This window comes from Anthonomus grandis, chromosome 2 (assembly GCF_022605725.1).
Source record: "Anthonomus grandis grandis chromosome 2, icAntGran1.3, whole genome shotgun sequence".
Lineage (NCBI taxonomy): Eukaryota > Metazoa > Arthropoda > Insecta > Coleoptera > Curculionidae > Anthonomus > Anthonomus grandis.
The window spans coordinates 30,048,114-30,067,371 of NC_065547.1; the positions used below are offsets into that span (position 1 = coordinate 30,048,114).

Genomic DNA, 19,258 nt, shown 5'->3' on the forward strand with positions numbered 1-19,258 from the left:
TGTTTTATTTTTTCTCATGTCAAATTAATTTTATCCAAAAATGCAAAAAATTAAAATTTTAGATTTTTTCATGGTGTCGAATTAGATGGTGTTCTTTTTCAAATTTCTTATTGGAAACAAAAGATATAGGCTATAAAAAGGGTAAGCCCCCCTGAATCCTTTCCTAAAATTGGGATTACACCATTTTTGGGACGGAAAATGTCAAGAGAAACCAAAACAATTAGGACTTAAATTTCAGGACACATATTTATAGGAAAAAAAGTCTTATTTCAACCCCAACAATACGCTCTTAAAATATTTGCACCGAATTTTGCAACGCCCTGTATATAGTTTTAAAATATCGATGTCGTGTCCATCCCTACGTCATACCATCTGACAGTATACGTCAACCAGTCTAACCTCAAAACAAGAAGAAAACTTTCTTACGTAAACAGTGCCTGGAAAACGATGGCAAAACGAAAACACAAATTCCACCAAATCCAGCGTCAACATCAACAACATCAGCGATCTAAAAATACGTAAGACGATACGCCGAGGCGACCGCCAACAGAGAAATTGCCAAATATAGAAAACCTAAACAGAGTGCGGCGTACTAAATATAATTTTAACGTGGCCCCGCGCGGATTGTTTCAGTGCCTTTTCGATGTTCCACAGTTGAAGAACGCCTTTCGAAATAGTTGAACTTAACGATCATGGCGGGGGAGGTGTCCGACGCTGTTAAAAAGTGCTGTAATTTATTAAAAAACTCACCGGGGGATAATGAAAAATTTGCTGCCTTGTTTATGGTGACCAAGTTGGTGAAGGGAAAACATGCGACTCCTGCTGCCAGGGTAGCTATTTTTGAAGCAATCGGCTTTGATTTCTTACGTAGACTGTTATTAACCAATGATGTACCCATTGATTGCCCCCCATCAGTTTACAAGTCTCTTGCCTTAAGTATTTTAACTGTCTTTTGTGCTGAGGAACAGTTGGCCACCAAGAAGGAAATGCTTGACTTAATCCCCGTTTTTCTTGATATAGTCAAATCAGCTGATGACAGTGAAAATGATGACAATCTAATGGCCATAGGCGAGGCATACAATTGCCTTAAGGGCATAGCCTTATACGGCCCAGGCCAAAAAACTTTAATAGAGGCCAATGCTATTGAAATATTAAGTAATATCTATGCCAGTGCAAGTTTTCAATCAGACGAAGCACTGAACATTATGGGGCTACTGGTGGCCAAAAAGGGGGCTCTTTCATGGGACCCTAAAAATCCCAAAGCCTTTCACGCTTTAGTAAACAAAATCGCGTTGGATTTTGAAACTGACCAAGATAAGAGGAAGTTTGAGCTGGCCGAGTCTTTGAATGCCATAATATTTAACTGTCCCAGGAAAGTTGTGAGTGAGAGTGCAGCCAGTGAAACTTGGCCCCAAAGTATTTATAAGGGGTTGACTGACATTTTGCAAAGTAAAGTGGGGCCAGCCCAGAGGAATCCTGCTTTGATTTTGGCTTCGAGTATGGTGGATCTGCTGGGGATCGAGTGGATTTTTAATAATGATGAAGTTAAAGGTAAGTTATTATTTTAATTTAGTTTCTGGCATGATGCTGAGCATATTAATTGCATTAAAATTGTTTTGTACATCCCACCATCTATCACATCTGTAATTTTCAAGCAATTTCTGGATCAGTTTACACTTTTAATATCAAAGCTAAACCATAATGTAATAATAGTGGGCAATTTTAACGTGTCTGATTTCTCTATTAACTCACCTAAAGGTAATCATGTTAGTCAAAAGTCTATTGCTGTGAATAATTTTGCTAACACTTTTAATCTTGTTCAGTGTAATCACATCCTAAACTATAATAACAGACTATTGGATCTTGTTTTATCTAACTTCACCTGTACTGTTTCGCGTATTGACGTGCCTTTTGTCTTGGAGGATTTGCATCACCCTGCACTGGAAATTGATTTTACTGTCTCAAGCCAACATGTCTATAATTTTCAGCTTAATAAAAACTTATCTCATTCTTTTAACTTTAGAAAGGGCAACTTCCATCTCCTTTATGACTCGATCCTTGAAGCTGGCTGGTCTACTGTGTATTTATCCTGTAAAGTTAATGATGCATGTGGAGCCCTATATGATATATTGAATGGCATATTTGCCACACACATTCCTCTTAAGCAGCAACATAAAAGAAGATTTCCAAATTATTATTCTCGAGAATTGATTAAGAACATTTATAGGAAAGAAAAGGCTTTCAAGGACTTTAAAATGTACAATTCTCCATTCTTTCAAAATAAATTCCATTCTCTTAGACGCCTTATTGCACTGTTCTTTGGTGAGGCATTTATTTATTTATACATGGGATCAACCCCATTACAAAAAATATATATATTCTTAAAAAAGAAATAAAAGCTATACTACCTAACCACTAATTACTAATTAACAATAATTATCAGACTTAATCTTAATACCAAGGATAATTAAACCGTTTTACAAGTAGTAACAATATTCTCTCAAAATCAGAACAATTAACAATGCAAAATTAGCTAAGAAAAAACAAAATATATTATTATCAGTGACAATGATCAAATGTATTTCAAATCATTAATCATGGAGCAAAATTATTTCAAAAAACAAAATCCTACAAACTCTTAATAAGGCTCCTAAAATGCAATAAGGAAATTCCTAAAACTTCAATTCCAGTAGAGTTTACCAGTCTCAAGGTCCTTTCGACAGGCGAGTGCATAGCATAGTTGGTACGATGATAAGGCAAAGAAAACAATCGATTTGCCCTCAGATTACGGTATGGAATATTAAATGAAATCCTATTAAGTAGTTCGGGACAAATCACAAGGCCATTCAAAAGTTTATAAATAAACACCAAATCATTCTCAGTGCGTCTCTTAAGTAAACTCCGCATATTCAGCAAGTTCATTGCTTCATCATAACAATGGTCATTAGGAACTGGAATGCGAAGTTTATAAAGGCAGAATCGTAGAAATTTATTTTGAACCCTCTCCAGTGCCATACAATTATTCATGTACAGAGGAGACCAAATTATTGATCCATACTCCAACAAAGAGACAACAAGTGATATTTATTTATTTTATTTATTTATTTATTTATTTATTTATTCATAATACGGGAAAACCCCATTAACTGTAAATTTTACAAAGCAATAATATTTACATAAACAACTTTCATAATCTAAACCTACTTAAAAAATTAATACTAAAGTAAAAAACACCTATACTACATATACTAGAAACAACCTTAATAATTTATATGCAAGAATGTAAATATAGTTGGATCAATGGATCTTTGCGTTTACGTCATCACGTGTTCAAGGTCGATGTTTATATGAATCAAACAGTTGTCAAACCAGCATCAGTGGCGGCGGCATTTAATTTTGAAACTTAAAAAAAATAATAGGTTTTTGAGCAACCCGTATATTATACCGTAACCCAAATATTATTACACCAAAACATTTTTTTCAAAACAAGTTTTTTTCTCATTGAACAAAAAAATATCAATAAGTTTAAGATAGAAAATTCAGTTATGAATAATCACTGTCACTATCTTCCGAGCTAGTTTCACTGTTCTGATGATTTTTTCCACATATCCAGTACATTTTCATAAAGATGAAAATGTAAAGAACTTGTGTCTTTATGAAAGAACTGTTTATAAAACAGAAAAAGGTTTGGCAAAAAACTATTTCAATAGAGCTTCAACGAAACGCAAAACACAACGATAAACAGTAAATAAGAAAACAAAACAAATCAAATTTCTCTAAAACTCTTTGGCAAGGCAAAGCAAAGTCGAGAACATAAACAAACATGGTTGCTTGTGGTTGCAGACGAAGATCTAAGATGTTCAAAGAACTTTCCACAAAATGTACTAAACATGAGGTGCTATTACAGCAAATTCTAAATTAGAACTTGTTTTATTTACAAGCCGTGGTTTCCTTTGTTCATTAGAAGAAAACAAGTTATTTTTTTAACATCTAAACATAAAACATATATTATACCAGTATACTTCTATATAATAAATGTATTATATTTAGTACATTTTTGTGAAAACGGGCACCCTCCCGGAAGGAAATATTCGATTTTAAAACCCGACGGGGAGCCAATGATGTTGAAAGTTTATCATAGACATGCGATCGGATGTTTGTCCTTGTCTAACTCATAGCTGTCGCTCCGACAGTAGGTCGAGTATTTTGAAGACTTACGTTCTGTGCTCTTTCTCATTTGATTTGTCTAAATTAGAAAGAGAGCGGATGAGAAACAATTGTGTTGAGTTGAATGATAGTTTAGTGACGTGAACGCAAAGATCCATTGATCCAACTATACAAAACTTTATGCACAATTATGAAGTAAGTGACCTCTTTAGATGCATTAAGGAACTTATGTTAAACACATCAATATTCGAATTGTTTAACAAATTCATATACCTATCCATAGGATTGTTAATTCCATAGGATGTTCTGTGGATTGGAATGTTAAAGGTTACATTATGGCGCAACCCGTGATGAGGAACATTAAATCGTATGCGACCCAACAGATCAGGGCAATCAATAAGCCTATTAACGATCTTATATATAAAACTAGCACCAGAAATATTACGGCGTTGCGACAGTGTCGGAATAGATAATTGACTTTCAATATAAGAATAGTCATGGTTCTCAATGACAGTTAAAGTTCTATGAGCACAATATCTCAGGAATTTATGTTGAACTCTTTCTAAAGCATCGATATGAATCTGGTGGTATGGAGACCAAACTACAGAGCAGTACTCCAATATAGTTCTTACTAGGGAGCAATAAACCCTTCTTGTTGAAGAGACTGAGAAATATGAACAGTTTCTCATAACAAACCCTAGCAATTTTGATGCTTTTATAGAAATTGAATTAATATGATATAATAAATGTGAGTTTCTCATCAAAAATAACTCCTAAATCCCTAATAGATGCAACATAATTCAGTGGCTCATTATTAATGAAGTAGTTGGATTGAAACCGGTTGATCCTGCGAGTGAAACTAATAACACAACATTTCCTAGCATTTAAATGAAGATTGTTTTGTTCACACCAATTATTTAGGCGATCCATATCTGCTTGTAGTAAATCTTGATCCACAATACTACCAACCACCCTCCAAAATTTTAAGTCGTCTGCAAACATCAAACACTGACTATACAGGAAACAGTTAACTATATCATTAATAAATAAATTAAATAATAAGGGTGATGTATGCCCTCCCTGAGGGAGACCTGATGTTACGCTGATAGGATCAGAAAAATGTCCACCTACCCTGACCCTTTGAATACGGCCAGTTAAAGAATTCTTAATCCAACTCACAAAATCAACATGAAACCCTACGGAGATCAGTTTTGACAGAAGAATTTGATGATCAATACGATCAAACGCCTTACTAAAATCGGTGTATATAGAATCAATTTGTTTATGATCCTCTAATTTACTCATAAGATCAGATTGGTAACAGATCAAGTTAGTGGCAGTAGACTTATTCTTGCAAAACCCATGCTGTGAATCTGATATTAAGCCTTTGCATAACCAAGAAAGTTGATTAGCTATGAGGCTATCAAAAAGTTTAGGTATTGAAGATTGAATGCAAATACTTCTATAATTATCTATGACATCCCGACGGCCAGCTTTAAACAACGGCACAATAAAACTTTCCCTCCAGGCAATTGGAAATGTGGATGTTTGTAAGGAAGCATTAAATAACAAAGATAAAGGAATGGCAAGAGTACATACACACTTCCTCAAGAGAAAATTCGGAATCCCATCTGGGCCTGCAGTAATCTTGTTAGGGAGTGAGCTAATACCTTCAAATATATCATATGTTAAGATCTTAGTAATGTTTAAATTTAAACCATTAGCGGGAGCATTTTGCAGCTGATTATTATCAATACCAGGAGAATAAACAGTTTGGAAAAATTCTTTAAACATGTTTGCAATATCCAAACCACTGGACGCTTGCTTGTCACCATAAAAGAGCGTATTGGGAAGGGTATAATTGGACCTCTTATCATTGATATACTTCCAAAATGATTTAGGGTCATTCTGTAAGCCAGAATCTATCCCTTCAATATATTGTCGGAAGCACAAATCAGACATACGTTTGCATTCAGACCTAAGGCGAGAAAATTTTATATACTTTTCGTCTGTATTATCTCTCATATATAATGAATGAGCACTCCTTTTGTTCCTAGTTAACTTTCTAAGTTCAGGGGAGAATCACTTAGGAAATGAGGAAGTTCTATATTTCTTTAAAGGAATAAAATATGCAATCCCCATAGAGAGATATTCATAAAAAACGCTGATTGATAAGTTAAGATCACTATGAGATAAACACTCGTTCCAATTAATTGAGGAGAGAAAGATATTAAGCTCATTGTAGTTACCGCTTCGGAAATCATAAAAAAATTCTTCATAAGCTAGATTTGAAGAAATTGAGTTATTTGCTGTTGAAATATCCAAATGACACTCATATCCAATATGATGAAAATTAGCTTCGAAAAGAGGGTCAGAAGCTTTAAGAACATTTAAATCCTTAACATTAGAAAAAACCAAATCTAAAAATACATTTCTATCATTAGGAATCAAGTTACATTGATAAAATTTTAAATAACCAAATCTTTGTGCAACATCTAAAGCTGGGTCACCTCTTGGGCATTGAACCAGGAGACCATGCTCATCATTGCCCCATGCAGCCCTTGGTAGGTTGTAATCTCCAAACAGATATACATTTAGGTTGGCATATTGAGTAGTAACACACTCCATGGTTTGACAATGGCAGATATAAGTATCCCGAGGTGATTGTGGAGGTATATAAACACCACCAATAATGAACTTAGTCCCATTACACTGGCATAGAATCAGAATTTGCTCAATACGGTTCTCTTGAATAGAAATGCACTGTGATTGTATACTATCACTGACAAATATCAGAATACCACCTCCACTCAACTTACTGCTAGTTCGACAGCTTCTGTCACATCTGAAGACCCTGAAACCCTTGCACGTCAGTTCAGCATCTACAATACTGTCATTCAAATTGCTCTCCACCAATATAATTATATCATAAGAACAGGACATAATACTACTGAGTAATGGTTGAATCTTCGTACGAAGACCTCCAACATTTTGGTAAAACACAGTTAATGGGGTTGAAGCAAGTTTTTTTGTTTGGACTCTACAACCACTGGAACACCTCTACGATACTGAATAATCAGGTTTTCCTCACCAGCAGATTTTCTATCTAATAAAGACTTCTTAGATTCCTTATATGCATCCTGTTCCATCTTAGTCTGGTCATTAGACAGTTTGTATGGCATCCCACGAAGCTTACCCTTACATTTAAGGGCCGTCTTAACAGTAGTAGCAGTGCATATCAGTTTAACCGGTCTAGTGCGATTAGAAACTTTACCTACCCTAAGTACACGACTTATGGTTGCAACTTCTTGCTGCAGACCTAGCTTCTGGAATACCTCTTGAACCAGATTTTTGTCGTGTAATATACGATCGTTCAAATTAGTCGATGTAGATTCTGGAACATTGTAAATCATAAGATTATTTGCTCTTTCCAAACGCTGTTGGACCTCATAACAAACTGAATTGGGAATGTCCTGGGATTTACTATTCTCCAAAGTAACAATCTTATTTTTAAGATAGTTTATTTCTTCTTCCATCTGAGCAAATTTACGGACAAATATAGAAAACCTTCTGCAAGTTTCAACCGACAGATCCCTACAATTGCGCAGGACAAAACCAAGGACCTTAGATGCTTTAGTTATAATAGTATTTACATGGGTATTAAAATTCAATTGTTCATCAAAAAAGATACCAAGGTCCTTTACTACTTCAGTGTACCTAAGATTAACATTATCAATAGTATAGGAGGAAGTTACCCGTTTGTTTCTTTTGTAGAAACTAATGTAACTGCATTTACCCACATTCAGAGCCAAACTGTTACCAACACACCATTCACACAATCTATTCAGATCATCTTGCAAGAGAACCATGTCTTGTTCTGAACTGATCACCTTATAAAACTTTAAATCATCGGCAAATAACAAAAAATTACTATTTTTAAAACAAACCAAAATATCATTAATGAAAATATTGAACAACAGGGGAGAACAATGACCACCCTGTGGAACCCCAGAGGTCACACTGATAAGATGCGACCTAGCATCCCCAATTTGTACCTGCTGAAATCTGTCAGAAAGAAAACTCGCAAACCAGGCCACCAAACCATCTGAAAAACCAAAAAGTCTCAATTTTTCTAATAATAAGCTATGGTTGACACTGTCAAATGCCTTGGAAAAGTCTGTATATATTACATCCACCTGTTCACCCCTCTCCAAAGCACTTAACAGAGCACCCTGATACAGCAACAAGTTTGTAATAGTAGACTTGCCACGACTGAAGCCATGCTGTTCATTTAACAGAAGTTCTTTGCAATAAAAATTAATTTGGTCATAAATAAGACTGTCTAGAAGTTTTGGGATGGCAGACTGTACACACACACTCCTGTAATTGATCATTTCATTAGCAGCACCACATTTAAATATAGGCGTAATAAAACTGAGTTTCCACTCGGATGGAAAAACTGTCAAGTCTAAAGACCTACTGAATAAAATAAAGAGGGGATAAGAGAGGGCACATACACATTTTCTCAAAAAATAATTGGGTATACCATCAGGGCCAGCACTAAGTTTAAGGGGTAATCGAAAGATCTTATCAAATATTAATCCAATAGATAATTTAGGATTTGGAATAGTCATGTTTACACCAGCCTGCCGAGAAGGTAAGACATTATTATTTCCATTATAGACAGTAGAAAAAAACCTGGCAAACCCCTCTGCAATTTGTTCACAACCTGCAAACTCCCCATCATTATAGGTCATCAAATCAGGAAGCCTATTCGTTGCTCTCCTGTTATTAAACTTATACCAAAAACTTTTGGGGTTTGTATAAAGTAACTGGTCCAAATTTGAAATAAAGTTCTGGTAACAAGTCTCCGTTAGAGTTTTGCACCTAGCTCTAAGATCTGAAAAGACTTCGTAGTCTGCAACAGTATGACTAGACTGATATTTTTTATGTGAAATTTTCTTTTGCTGGATCAAGTACTTTAACTCCCCTGAAAACCAACTGGGAAAAGACGAGGTTTTGAATCTCTTAAGAGGCACAAACAAAGCTATAGCCATATTCAATATATGATAGAACTCTGAAACCGCATCATCAATATTAATTACATTCAAAACATGGTCCCAATCAACTCCACACAAATAACTATTAACACCCAAATAATTTGCATTTCTAAAGTCATAGAAGAACTGTACAAAATTTAAAGTTTTTTCTTTACCATTGTTAAAAGTTAATTCAAAATGATAAGGCTTATGATAGACAGATTTATCAAAAACACAGTCAACAGCTTCACTCACCACTAGATCATTCCTATTTGTAAAAGTGAGATCAAGAAAGGCATTTCTATCATTTGGCACAAAATTCCTTTGAAAAAAGTTAAGGTAAGAATAAAACTCCCCAAGTATTAATCCACATGAGTTAGGTGGGCATCTAACAACAGTTCCAAACTCATCATTTTCCCAAAGAGCATCCGGAACATTAAAATCACCAAAAATAATAAAGTCAGAGTTTGAAAATTGTTGCCTGAGAATATCAACTGACTGACAATGTCCCTCATAAGAATCCGTATTGGACCCAGGTGGGATATACACCCCTCCAATTACAAAACTACTCCCGCCCACATTACAAGCTAAAAACAACTGCTCAACTGAATTGTACTGTAATCTAAGTTTTTTGGCATTTATAAAGTCTCTAATGTAAATTAATACACCTCCACCTCTGCGCTTATTGCTTGTAAGAGACGATCTATCACAGCGAAACAGATTGAAAGATTTCACAGCCAATTCAGCATCCGAAAAATCATCAGAGAGCCAACTCTCAACAAATATTAAGATATCATAGTTAGAACATATAATATTATTATGTAATTCCTGAAGTTTAGTACGTAAGCCACCTACATTAAAACAAAAAACTTGTAATGGGGCTACTTCGAGTTTTTTCGATGATTCTGAGCATGTCTGTTAGTTGTGATATAAGGCATATTGTTTCTGTATCTGATTGTTAAGTTTTCTTCGCCATCGCTTTTGCGCTTGTTAAGCTCATCAAAAATCTTAGCCGAGCACTTTCGTTGTAGGGGGGTAAGGTCACTTTTAACTTTGAATGCATGCCCAGAAGATATGTTCGCAGCCTTCAAGACATCCTTAGCGATCTTGTTATTGGAGAATATTACTTTTAGTGGACGGGTCCTGTTATCCACTTGTTTCCCCAGTCGAACAACTTTAACAATGTCCCCAGCTGCTCCCTCTTCTTTGATCGATACCAACATCTCCGCCACTTTCCTTTTGTCTTCCTCAATCCTGTCACGAATTATGTTTGAATTAGATTCACACACATTATGAACAATAATATTGCTGGCCCTCTCAGCCCGGTCATTTATCTCAGTAAGTAAGGTATCCATATCTGATGATTCAGAAGATGGTGGTTTGTGCTGTTCAAGTGATATTTTAACAGAAGTCATTTCTGTTTTAAGCTCTGCAAATGAAGTATGGAAGCAATGTTTGATGGATTTAATATCATCTCCAAGACATTTTAATGAGGCCATGAGATCCGGAACAACCCTGGTCACTGCTTGAACCTCCTGAATTTGTTCCTCCAGTAGAGTCACTCTGGTACCGATCTCAAATAAGTTTTTGATTTTGGGGGCACACTCCTTGCAAATGTATGGAATGGACCTACTCTGAGCTGATATAGCACGAACTTCACTGGATCCTATGTTTGAACACTTCTTGCACCGAATAATTTTGCACCAATCACAAGGGTATCCGAAGATATCACCTGGATTTTTTGGTGGATCCTTAAAAGTGCAAGAGATATCGCAATCAGCACATTTACCTGACATGACTACAAAGCATGCACCACAAGAGGTTAGGATTGTTTACAAAGAGATTGAAAACTTTGGAAGCTCACTCAAAAAAAACTAACTATATATCCACATTTAACAACACTACGGCCACTGAAAGTGCCATAAATTACATCAATTGAAATAATATCCACTGAGAAAAATTTAAATTTTCATCGGACGAAAAACCAAAACAAACACTCAAATGTGAGGTTAGGTAATCTCTCGCTGTGTTATCTAGGCTATTCATTTATACAATCAAATGTCATTAACCATTTGTCAACGTCTGATAATGTGCCTCACTTTGACATTTCCAATGTTGATGCTTCCCAGATTATTTTGGCTAGTAAAAAACTCAAAAATAAGTTAACATCTGGTGTAGACGGTGTACCTAGCTTCTTGGTTAAAGATGGCATTGGTGTCCTGGCTGATCCGCTGACCTACATTTTCAACTTAATACTGTCAACAGAACAAATTCCTGAAATTTGGAAGACTGCTAAAATAATACCTATTTTAAATGCTGGGGACTCTGATCAAATCGTGAACTACAGGCCAATCTCATTACTCTGTAACTTCTCAAAAATTTTCGAAATTATCCTGAATCAGTCACTATTTAGTCACGCAAAAGAACTCATCTCTTTAGACCAGCATGGATTTTTTAGCGGGCGATCTTGTGTTACTAACTTATCCCGTCTGTCTAGCCACATCTGTGAATCAATTGATGTTAATACTCAAGTCAATGTTATTTATACTGACTTCCAAAAAGCCTTTGATCGGATAGATCACTATATTTTGCTGCATAAATTAACTCAGTATGGTTTTTCAGGGAGATTATTTAATTTATTTCATTCCTACTTGATTGGTAGATCTCAATATGTTGAATATGAGGGCTTTAAATCGAAACTTTTTAACGTAACGTCGAGTGTGCCCCAGGTCTCGAACCTGGGTCCGCTCCTGTTTAGTTTTTTTATAAATGACTTGATTGAGTCACTCACTTGTCATAGGCTGGCTTTTGCCGATGATTTGAAGCTGTATTTAAATGTATATGGTTTGGAGGATTGTGTTTTTCTTCAGAACTGTCTAAATACATTGGAGGTATGGTGCGCTGTTAACAGGTTAGGCTTGAATGCAGCTAAATGTAGTGTGGTCAGTTACTCTAGATCAAAAACACCCTTAAATTTTAACTATTTTATTAATGATACTATTTTGAGTAGATTAGAGCAAATTACTGATCTTGGTATCACCTTTGACTCTGAATTTACATTCGTTCCACACTTCAACAACATGTCAAGTCAGCCCTGAGAAGGCTTGGGTTCATAATTAGAAGTTCTCAGAGTTTTACTTTGGAATCTACATTAAGACTGCTTTTCTGTTGCTTTGTGAGATCAAAACTGGAGTTTGGCTGCATTATATGGAACCCGCTCTATCAGAATCATGTTGGTTTCCTTGAATCTGTTCAGCGTAGATTTGCTAAGTTTTTGGCCTTCAGGCCGGATGCCATATATCCGGTAAGAGGGTTTGATATCGGCAACTATTGGAACACTTCAATCTACATCCATTACATCTCAGAAGAATGATCTTCTCTGTAAAATCTCTGTACTTCTTTCTGGTGTACGTTTCATGGTGCCTAGGCTTAATGCTAGACATCCCCTAACATTCTTTCTGTCAAGGCCTCATACTAACATCCTGTTGAAATCGCCACTATATACAATATATGCGCTATATTTAATCAGATCTGTCACATGTGCGATATAAATTTCTCTCCGGTTCATGTGATTGTCGATATCTTGGCGGATTAAGATCCATGTGTTTAAGTTATAGTTAGTAGGTATATTGCAGTTAATTTAATTTAATTTTGTTGAATATGTGATTATCTTGTTAAACTTTTATAATTGGGTTTTTATATCATATTAATAGTTATTTATTCTAATTTTTTGGATAACTTTTGAGATTGTGACTTTACTTTACTTTTTTTCATTTCTTTTCATTCTTTTAGGTTTGTTTGTGTGTGTTTTTTTTAACTATATTTTTCATTGTTTTGCAACTGTTTCCTGTTATTGAGCAAGTTGCCTGTTGGAAATAAAGGCTTATTATTATTATTATTAATATTAAAAAATTTTCAAATACAAAAATGGCATCCATTATTCTCAAAAAGAGACCAACACACAAAATTAATAAAAACTGTATTTGTGTTTGTGACAAAATTGTTGTAGCCATACACAAATTTGATGAACATCAATAACTCTTGACGAACAAGTTTTTTTATGGCTTTTAAAGGCTTGATGATGCTCTAGCTAGAGAGAAACACATGTAGCCTTTTCTTTGTTTTCATCAATTGAATAATTTTGTTTTTGATATTGGGTTGTTATTATTACATAAAAAATTACGGACAGAGGTACTTTTCTATACAATATGTGGGTATTATGCAGGGTGTCAAAAATCAACAATAAGCCGAAAACGGACAATAGATCATGTGCTCAAGGATTCAAAAAATAAAAATTTTAAAAACTATCTTGAGTATTTTTAAAATTATAGGCATTCATAGAAAACCAAAAAAACTGACATCCCCTGTTGATCTTTTTAGTACTGTGGTTACAAATTTTTGAATTTCTTTACAATTTATTTTAATGTAATCCTGAATAACGTTTTGATAAATTACAAAACTAAATTTAAACACAATCGTTCACATTTTTTAAAAATTATCAGATTGTTGAACTTGTGTTGAAAATTGTATTTTTTGACCATCATTTCCCAACTTTAACTAACTGTCCTGGAAAAGAAAATTACTTCACCCTTTGGCAAGTGATTTCAAAAGTTGGTGTGTCTAATCTAAGTTTCAAGATAGTAAGATACTTGCTACATTATTGGTTCAATACAGGTGTATTTTTTTAAGTACATAGTCAAATGTACTCTTAAAAATAATATATATAATGTATATATAAAAAAATGCATTCCAAGCTAAGTTAATAATTGTACAGTCAAAATAAATGAAATAAAACTTTAATTAGGTCGCAACTAATGTTCAAATTGTCTGCCTCCATTTCTGATATGATGTTTTAAATTGGATTAGTGGACACTTTCTCTTGATTTTAATTTCTCATTTTTTATTAATTATTGTTCCCTATAAAGGCAAATTTTAAATAATTTATTTAAAGTAGTACTAGTTGAACATGGCGCCAGACTATTCTTCTACCCCACCATATCTATCTGTATGGGTATTCCCTGTTCAGATATACCCCTACAGGGTAAGTAAGCCAGGTTGTGATGCAACTTAGGTAAATAATTAAGACCTTTGGTACTGCAGTACTTTGCTATCCTCCGTTTACTTAGCATCTTTCTGTATTCATATTGATATTGTGTTTTATTGTTCCTCTCAGTTAGCAATAATTATTTTCTTGCTTTAAAAAGAATAATTGGAAAAACCATTTAACATTCCTCCTGTCAAGCATCAGTGAAGTCAATTTAGAAAGGAATATCTAGGGAATTGACTCTGTCAAAGGTTTTTGAGAAATCAATATGTTCAAAATACTTCTGTAGCAAACACAATTAATTTGATTTATAATAGTTGATCTTATAATATAAATGCTTGAAGCCTGTCAAAGCCTACATGTCCAAATCATAAACCAGGATATTAAGATAACTGACTGATAGTTAATTAATATGTCTTTAGATGCTGCTCTAGTTGTCAATGCAGTCTCTGTCCAGATTTTAAAGACAGATGAATTACTTACTATATTTCTAAATAAAAAGTTTCATTAAGCTTCTGATGTAGAATCTGATAGCTCAAAAAGTTTTAGTTAGAGTTTTTCAAGGATTCCTTTAATGCAAAAATAATTCACTTTATTAAATCTGATCCAATACATTTAATTTAATTCAGCTTGTAATTCACATGACATATCATGTGAAATTTTTCTTTTCAAATCCTGATCATGTTCTCAAATGATCCAGAAAATATTTGAGGACTTTTTGAACCAATGCCTGTTTTTTTTTGAGTCTCATACATTGTATGTTGATAGATTCTTAGCATACAAATTAGCCACTGGACAGATGAGTGGATTGGGTTGGGAAATAATGCAATTCATTTAAATTGAGATTTATTTAATGTGATACCTAGTTATTTGGAAAAAGAGCCAGTAAACATCTTGTTTCTGTCATCAAAATTCCTCTTAAAAAAGTTTCATTGTGACAACTTTTCTCTGCAGTAAACCAGTTTACAGTGACCTGTAAGAGCAGATGAGCAGAAACTCCTGACAAATCACAATGGTCTTTGGTTACTTTCAATTAATTTTGTTGTTTGGTAAATATCTAAGTTTTAACAAAAGAAAAGTTTTTAACTATCAAAAACTTCTCCTACAACACCATAGAATAACATAGCCCACAGAGACATTCATAGGAGACTCTGCCTATCATATTGGTGGTCTACCTTTAAGCAAAAGTAGCTAAATTTTCAGTTGACTAACTTTGTTGTGCTATAAATATTTCAGTTTCCTTCTTGAATATTCCTAGCCCGATGATTTTCAAGCAAATTCATATATCCAGAGAACCACATTGCTTTTCTATTGAGGAAACCAATTTAGCTACAATTCTCTAAATCTTGCAAACCTTGGCTTACATTTAGGAAACCACAGTCGAGCGAGTAGTTAAACTGTGGCTAATATATGTTAAGCCAATTATTAATATGTAAGATCTTGGTACTATTTTATAAGAGGTATATATAGGCTACATGTAAATAAAATAATGATTCAAGTTAGGGAAATCTAGGATATAACAACTTTATATTTATATTCAAAGCATCATATTAACAAACATTTCTCTTTTTTCAGGTAAACAAATTTTCCTACTCCTGATCCAACTGGCCGCCATCGAAGTCCGCATGCAACTGGACGGCAAATCCCTCAAAGGTACTCAGGGTAACCAAAACCTCATCACAGCATGCTACATCATACTAGAATTAGCGTTAAACTTTATGGCACAGGATACTATCGACTTGGACCAGAAAGAAAGGCAAAATATTTACACTGCCTTAAAGGGAGCCTTTACTGCTGTAATCAACTTACTCCTAAAAGTGACTCAAGATAAAAACAAACCGCAAGGCGAAGACAAACTATTTGTTTGCGCCACGATCAGGGTGTTATCAGCATGGTTAGCCCAAGAAACCACCGCTATGCGACAGCAGGTGTACCAGTTGCTCCCCTTCATGCTACAAATGGCTTTCGACAGTTTCCACGCTTACAAAGCTAAACGGATGGCTGAAAAGGCTGGAACACCTTTGGAAGTGCAGGATCCAATAGGTCAAATGGATCTTTTAAGAGTCCTTTTGCCTGCGCTATGTCATTTGGCTGTAGAAGACGAATCTCGCTCAACTATGCTTAAAGTGGGCAGCGATGCCGTCTTAGTGGAAGCTCTGGAGTTCTATTGGACTATAGTGAACTACAAAAGGCCTCCAGTACCCAGGTCTGAGAGACTTAAGGCTCTTACCCAACCCAAACCAGAACTCACTCCAGAAATCCTTGAAGATATTAAGGACGCCCGGCTGGCTATGATCAGTATTTGTAACGTTTTGATGAACTTAACCGTGTTGGAAAGTAAATACGTGGAATCCAGTCAGGTTTTTAACAACTTATTGAAGTTTATATTCGATACGTTGCCAGAGTTGAAAGACGCTCCAGAAAATTTGGTTTTGCATGGTAACCTCGCCGTGCTTGGCCTCCTGTTGCTGAAACAACTGTCAGCGAAAGTGAAAAAGAACGATTTTTCGATATGTCGCTTTGTGCAAGGCACGATACGATTCTTATGGGACGCCTATATTGTGGATGAGTCAAACGATCCGACTGAACTGGTCGTAGCAATGAACTACAAAGAACACTGGCTTGAAATGACAGAATTGTGGTTCTTAGGCATGCAAACGTTAGCGGGGATATTATCGCAGATCCCCTGGATAAGCGATTTTATCGTAGAGTCTGGTTGGGCGGAGGGCATCATACAACTCCTTAGGAAAGTGAAAATCGGCACTTTACCTCCCAACGTTAAGTCGGCTTTCGAGGATTTGCTGTGCCATCTGGTGGACGCGAACGAGAGCGTTATTGATGTTCTCAAGAAGGCTGAAGCTTTAAGGGTGTGCAGAAACCACCGACTGATGGAACTGGGAAAGAAATTGTTTGGGGATTAATTTAGATTTTGAATTGTTTTTTTTTTAATTATAATTTCGGCATTTAAGATGATAGTTAAGGCTTTTTATATACAGTGTTGAATAAACACGTTTGTTAAATATGTTTCCTGGTATGTCTTTTTGATTTTAACCAATATGAATGTTCTTGATCTACGTAAACTTATAAGTAGATTTTTGGTGAAGAAACTTATCTTAAATATATGAAACTAGAATTGCATACTAGATGGTATATTTCGCAATCCAGTGACCGCATTTGTTAGTAGTGTAGTATCGTATTACACTCAATCTGTCTTTTTCTTACCATCGCAGATATTTGGCTCCATCTCGCTCACAGAGAAATCTACGCATACGTTCTTGGTTTAGCTTGCGCATCAATCTTCAATTCAAAGAATATCTAGTTCAAAGTTTTACAAACAATTTCAGCACCCACGAAAGAAACTTGCCTCTGAGCACTTACCACGCGGTCTGTCTTAATAAAGGCTTGCACGTTACCCCAGTCCAGATCTTTAAGATCTTGTTGGAGTCTCGTTGCTCCAAAAATTGTTCTTCTTAGGCAAATTCGTAATATGTCGTATTAAGTTTCTTCCCCTGTACCGCAATTCAGACAGGGCAGACTTTCTCTTCATACCAAGGTGTAAATATCTAGATTTCGGTCCTTGCCCTGTTAGTTTTTGATCCTCTGTCGGCTCTTTGTTAGCAGTCGCCTTACTTTAGAGGCTTCATGATTTGCTATAATCTCCTTAGCCTGTCTACATCCTTCTGTCCTCCAATTCTTCTGTGATTTTTCCCAGGCCCAATTACTACTGTAAGTTCCTGGAAAACTTATTATTGACTGAGATCGAGACACGACTCAGGGTCAATGGGACCTTGTTGACTATTAAAACCTGGTTCGTCAATCCGTTCATCGCCTTCTACATCCTAGTGTCCTGGGGCCCACCTTAATCTCACTTTCTTGCGTGCGGCCAGTCTTTCCAATGCATCTCTGCACTTCTGGACTAGCGCTGAGTTCTCTTTTTGTGACCCAACAACTGATAAACAAGCTTCTATCATAAGTTTTACACATCTCAACTGGTTGGATGTGACAGGGAAATGCAGCGATGTCGAAGGTTTTTTTAGGGGAACCGGAAATAATATTTTTTAAATCATCCACATCCAAAATTTGAAGCAATAGAGGATAAGTTATTTTTTGCCAATCAATCTGAGCAATATAGTCATCTGCGTCAAAATTAATTTGTAGAATAATAAAAGGTCAAAAGTTGCACTTTCATATATATCAATATATTTTCCGGATGAGCAAAACAGGCATTACCTTTCCAGGCTTCGTTCAATAAATCCACGGAGCACTCTCCTGTAGAAATTGGAACACAAATTTCGAATAGATATTTCTGATCGGCACTTAAGTCAAGGAAATCTATTTCCCGTAACTCACAGTTAATAATGTTGTAGTTTAGGACTGGCATATTTTCGCAGGGCTGTATTTGATTGCCTGTAGTTTCTGCAAAAGCTCTTGGACTCTAGTTTGACCGTCAACCTCTTGAAAAAGATCCCTTAAAGGTAATTTATTAGCGTGAAGGTGGCAGACAAATCTTTGTAAAGGGCGTCCTAATTTTAATTCTGCTTAAGAAATTGAACCATTTTTTTCTCGTATTCACCACGACTTCGTCACATCCTACTTCCACTCTAGATTATATCCATTGATTTCAAAGATGTTGCAAATACTTTGACAAGTGCTTTGAGCCAATCCAGAAAGGAGTACTGTGTGACCTAAAAATATAGAGGACTCTTGAAGTAACTTATGGCAGGTATTTTAAGTATTTAAAATTTCTCGATTATCGCTCCACCCTACCCCGCAGAATTATATGGATTAAACTGACCCACTGCCCAAGCTATGGCTCTGGTTCCTCGCCTTTCATTCACTTTTTTCTTTGAACAGTTTGAACATTGCCTTCTCTAGGATAGTGATTTTTGGGAAGAACCTCAATGTTCTCTTTTTTGAGATCCATAGTTCAGTTTCTTTCTTCCACTACCCTATCTCAGTTTTTCTGTCAGAGCCCAGTAGCTTCAGAAGATAAGCTGTGCCTGAGAGA

At 35.4% G+C, this 19,258-nt stretch overlaps 2 protein-coding genes across 4 annotated transcripts in view; both read left to right on the plus strand.

The window, feature by feature from the left end:
- LOC126750738 (N-acylneuraminate-9-phosphatase) overlaps positions 1–19,258 on the plus strand; it is a 97,634-nt gene that overhangs the window by 20,993 nt on the left and 57,383 nt on the right. The window lies entirely within an intron of this gene.
- Positions 409–17,274, plus strand: LOC126750735 (neurochondrin homolog). The gene is made up of 2 exons (XM_050460445.1): positions 409–1,551; positions 15,826–17,274. The coding sequence occupies exons 1-2, from the start codon at positions 693–695 to the stop codon at positions 17,169–17,171; spliced, it is 2,205 nt and encodes a 734-aa protein (XP_050316402.1). The 5' UTR covers positions 409–692; the 3' UTR covers positions 17,172–17,274.

Coding starts and splice junctions, on each gene's coding strand:
- LOC126750735 (XM_050460445.1), top strand. CDS start 693: ATGGCGGGGGAGGTGTCCGACGCTGTTAAAAAGTGCTGTAATTTATTA. Junction 1,552..15,825: donor TAATAATGATGAAGTTAAAG/GTAAGTTATTAT, acceptor CTCTTTTTTCAG/GTAAACAAATTTTCCTACTC.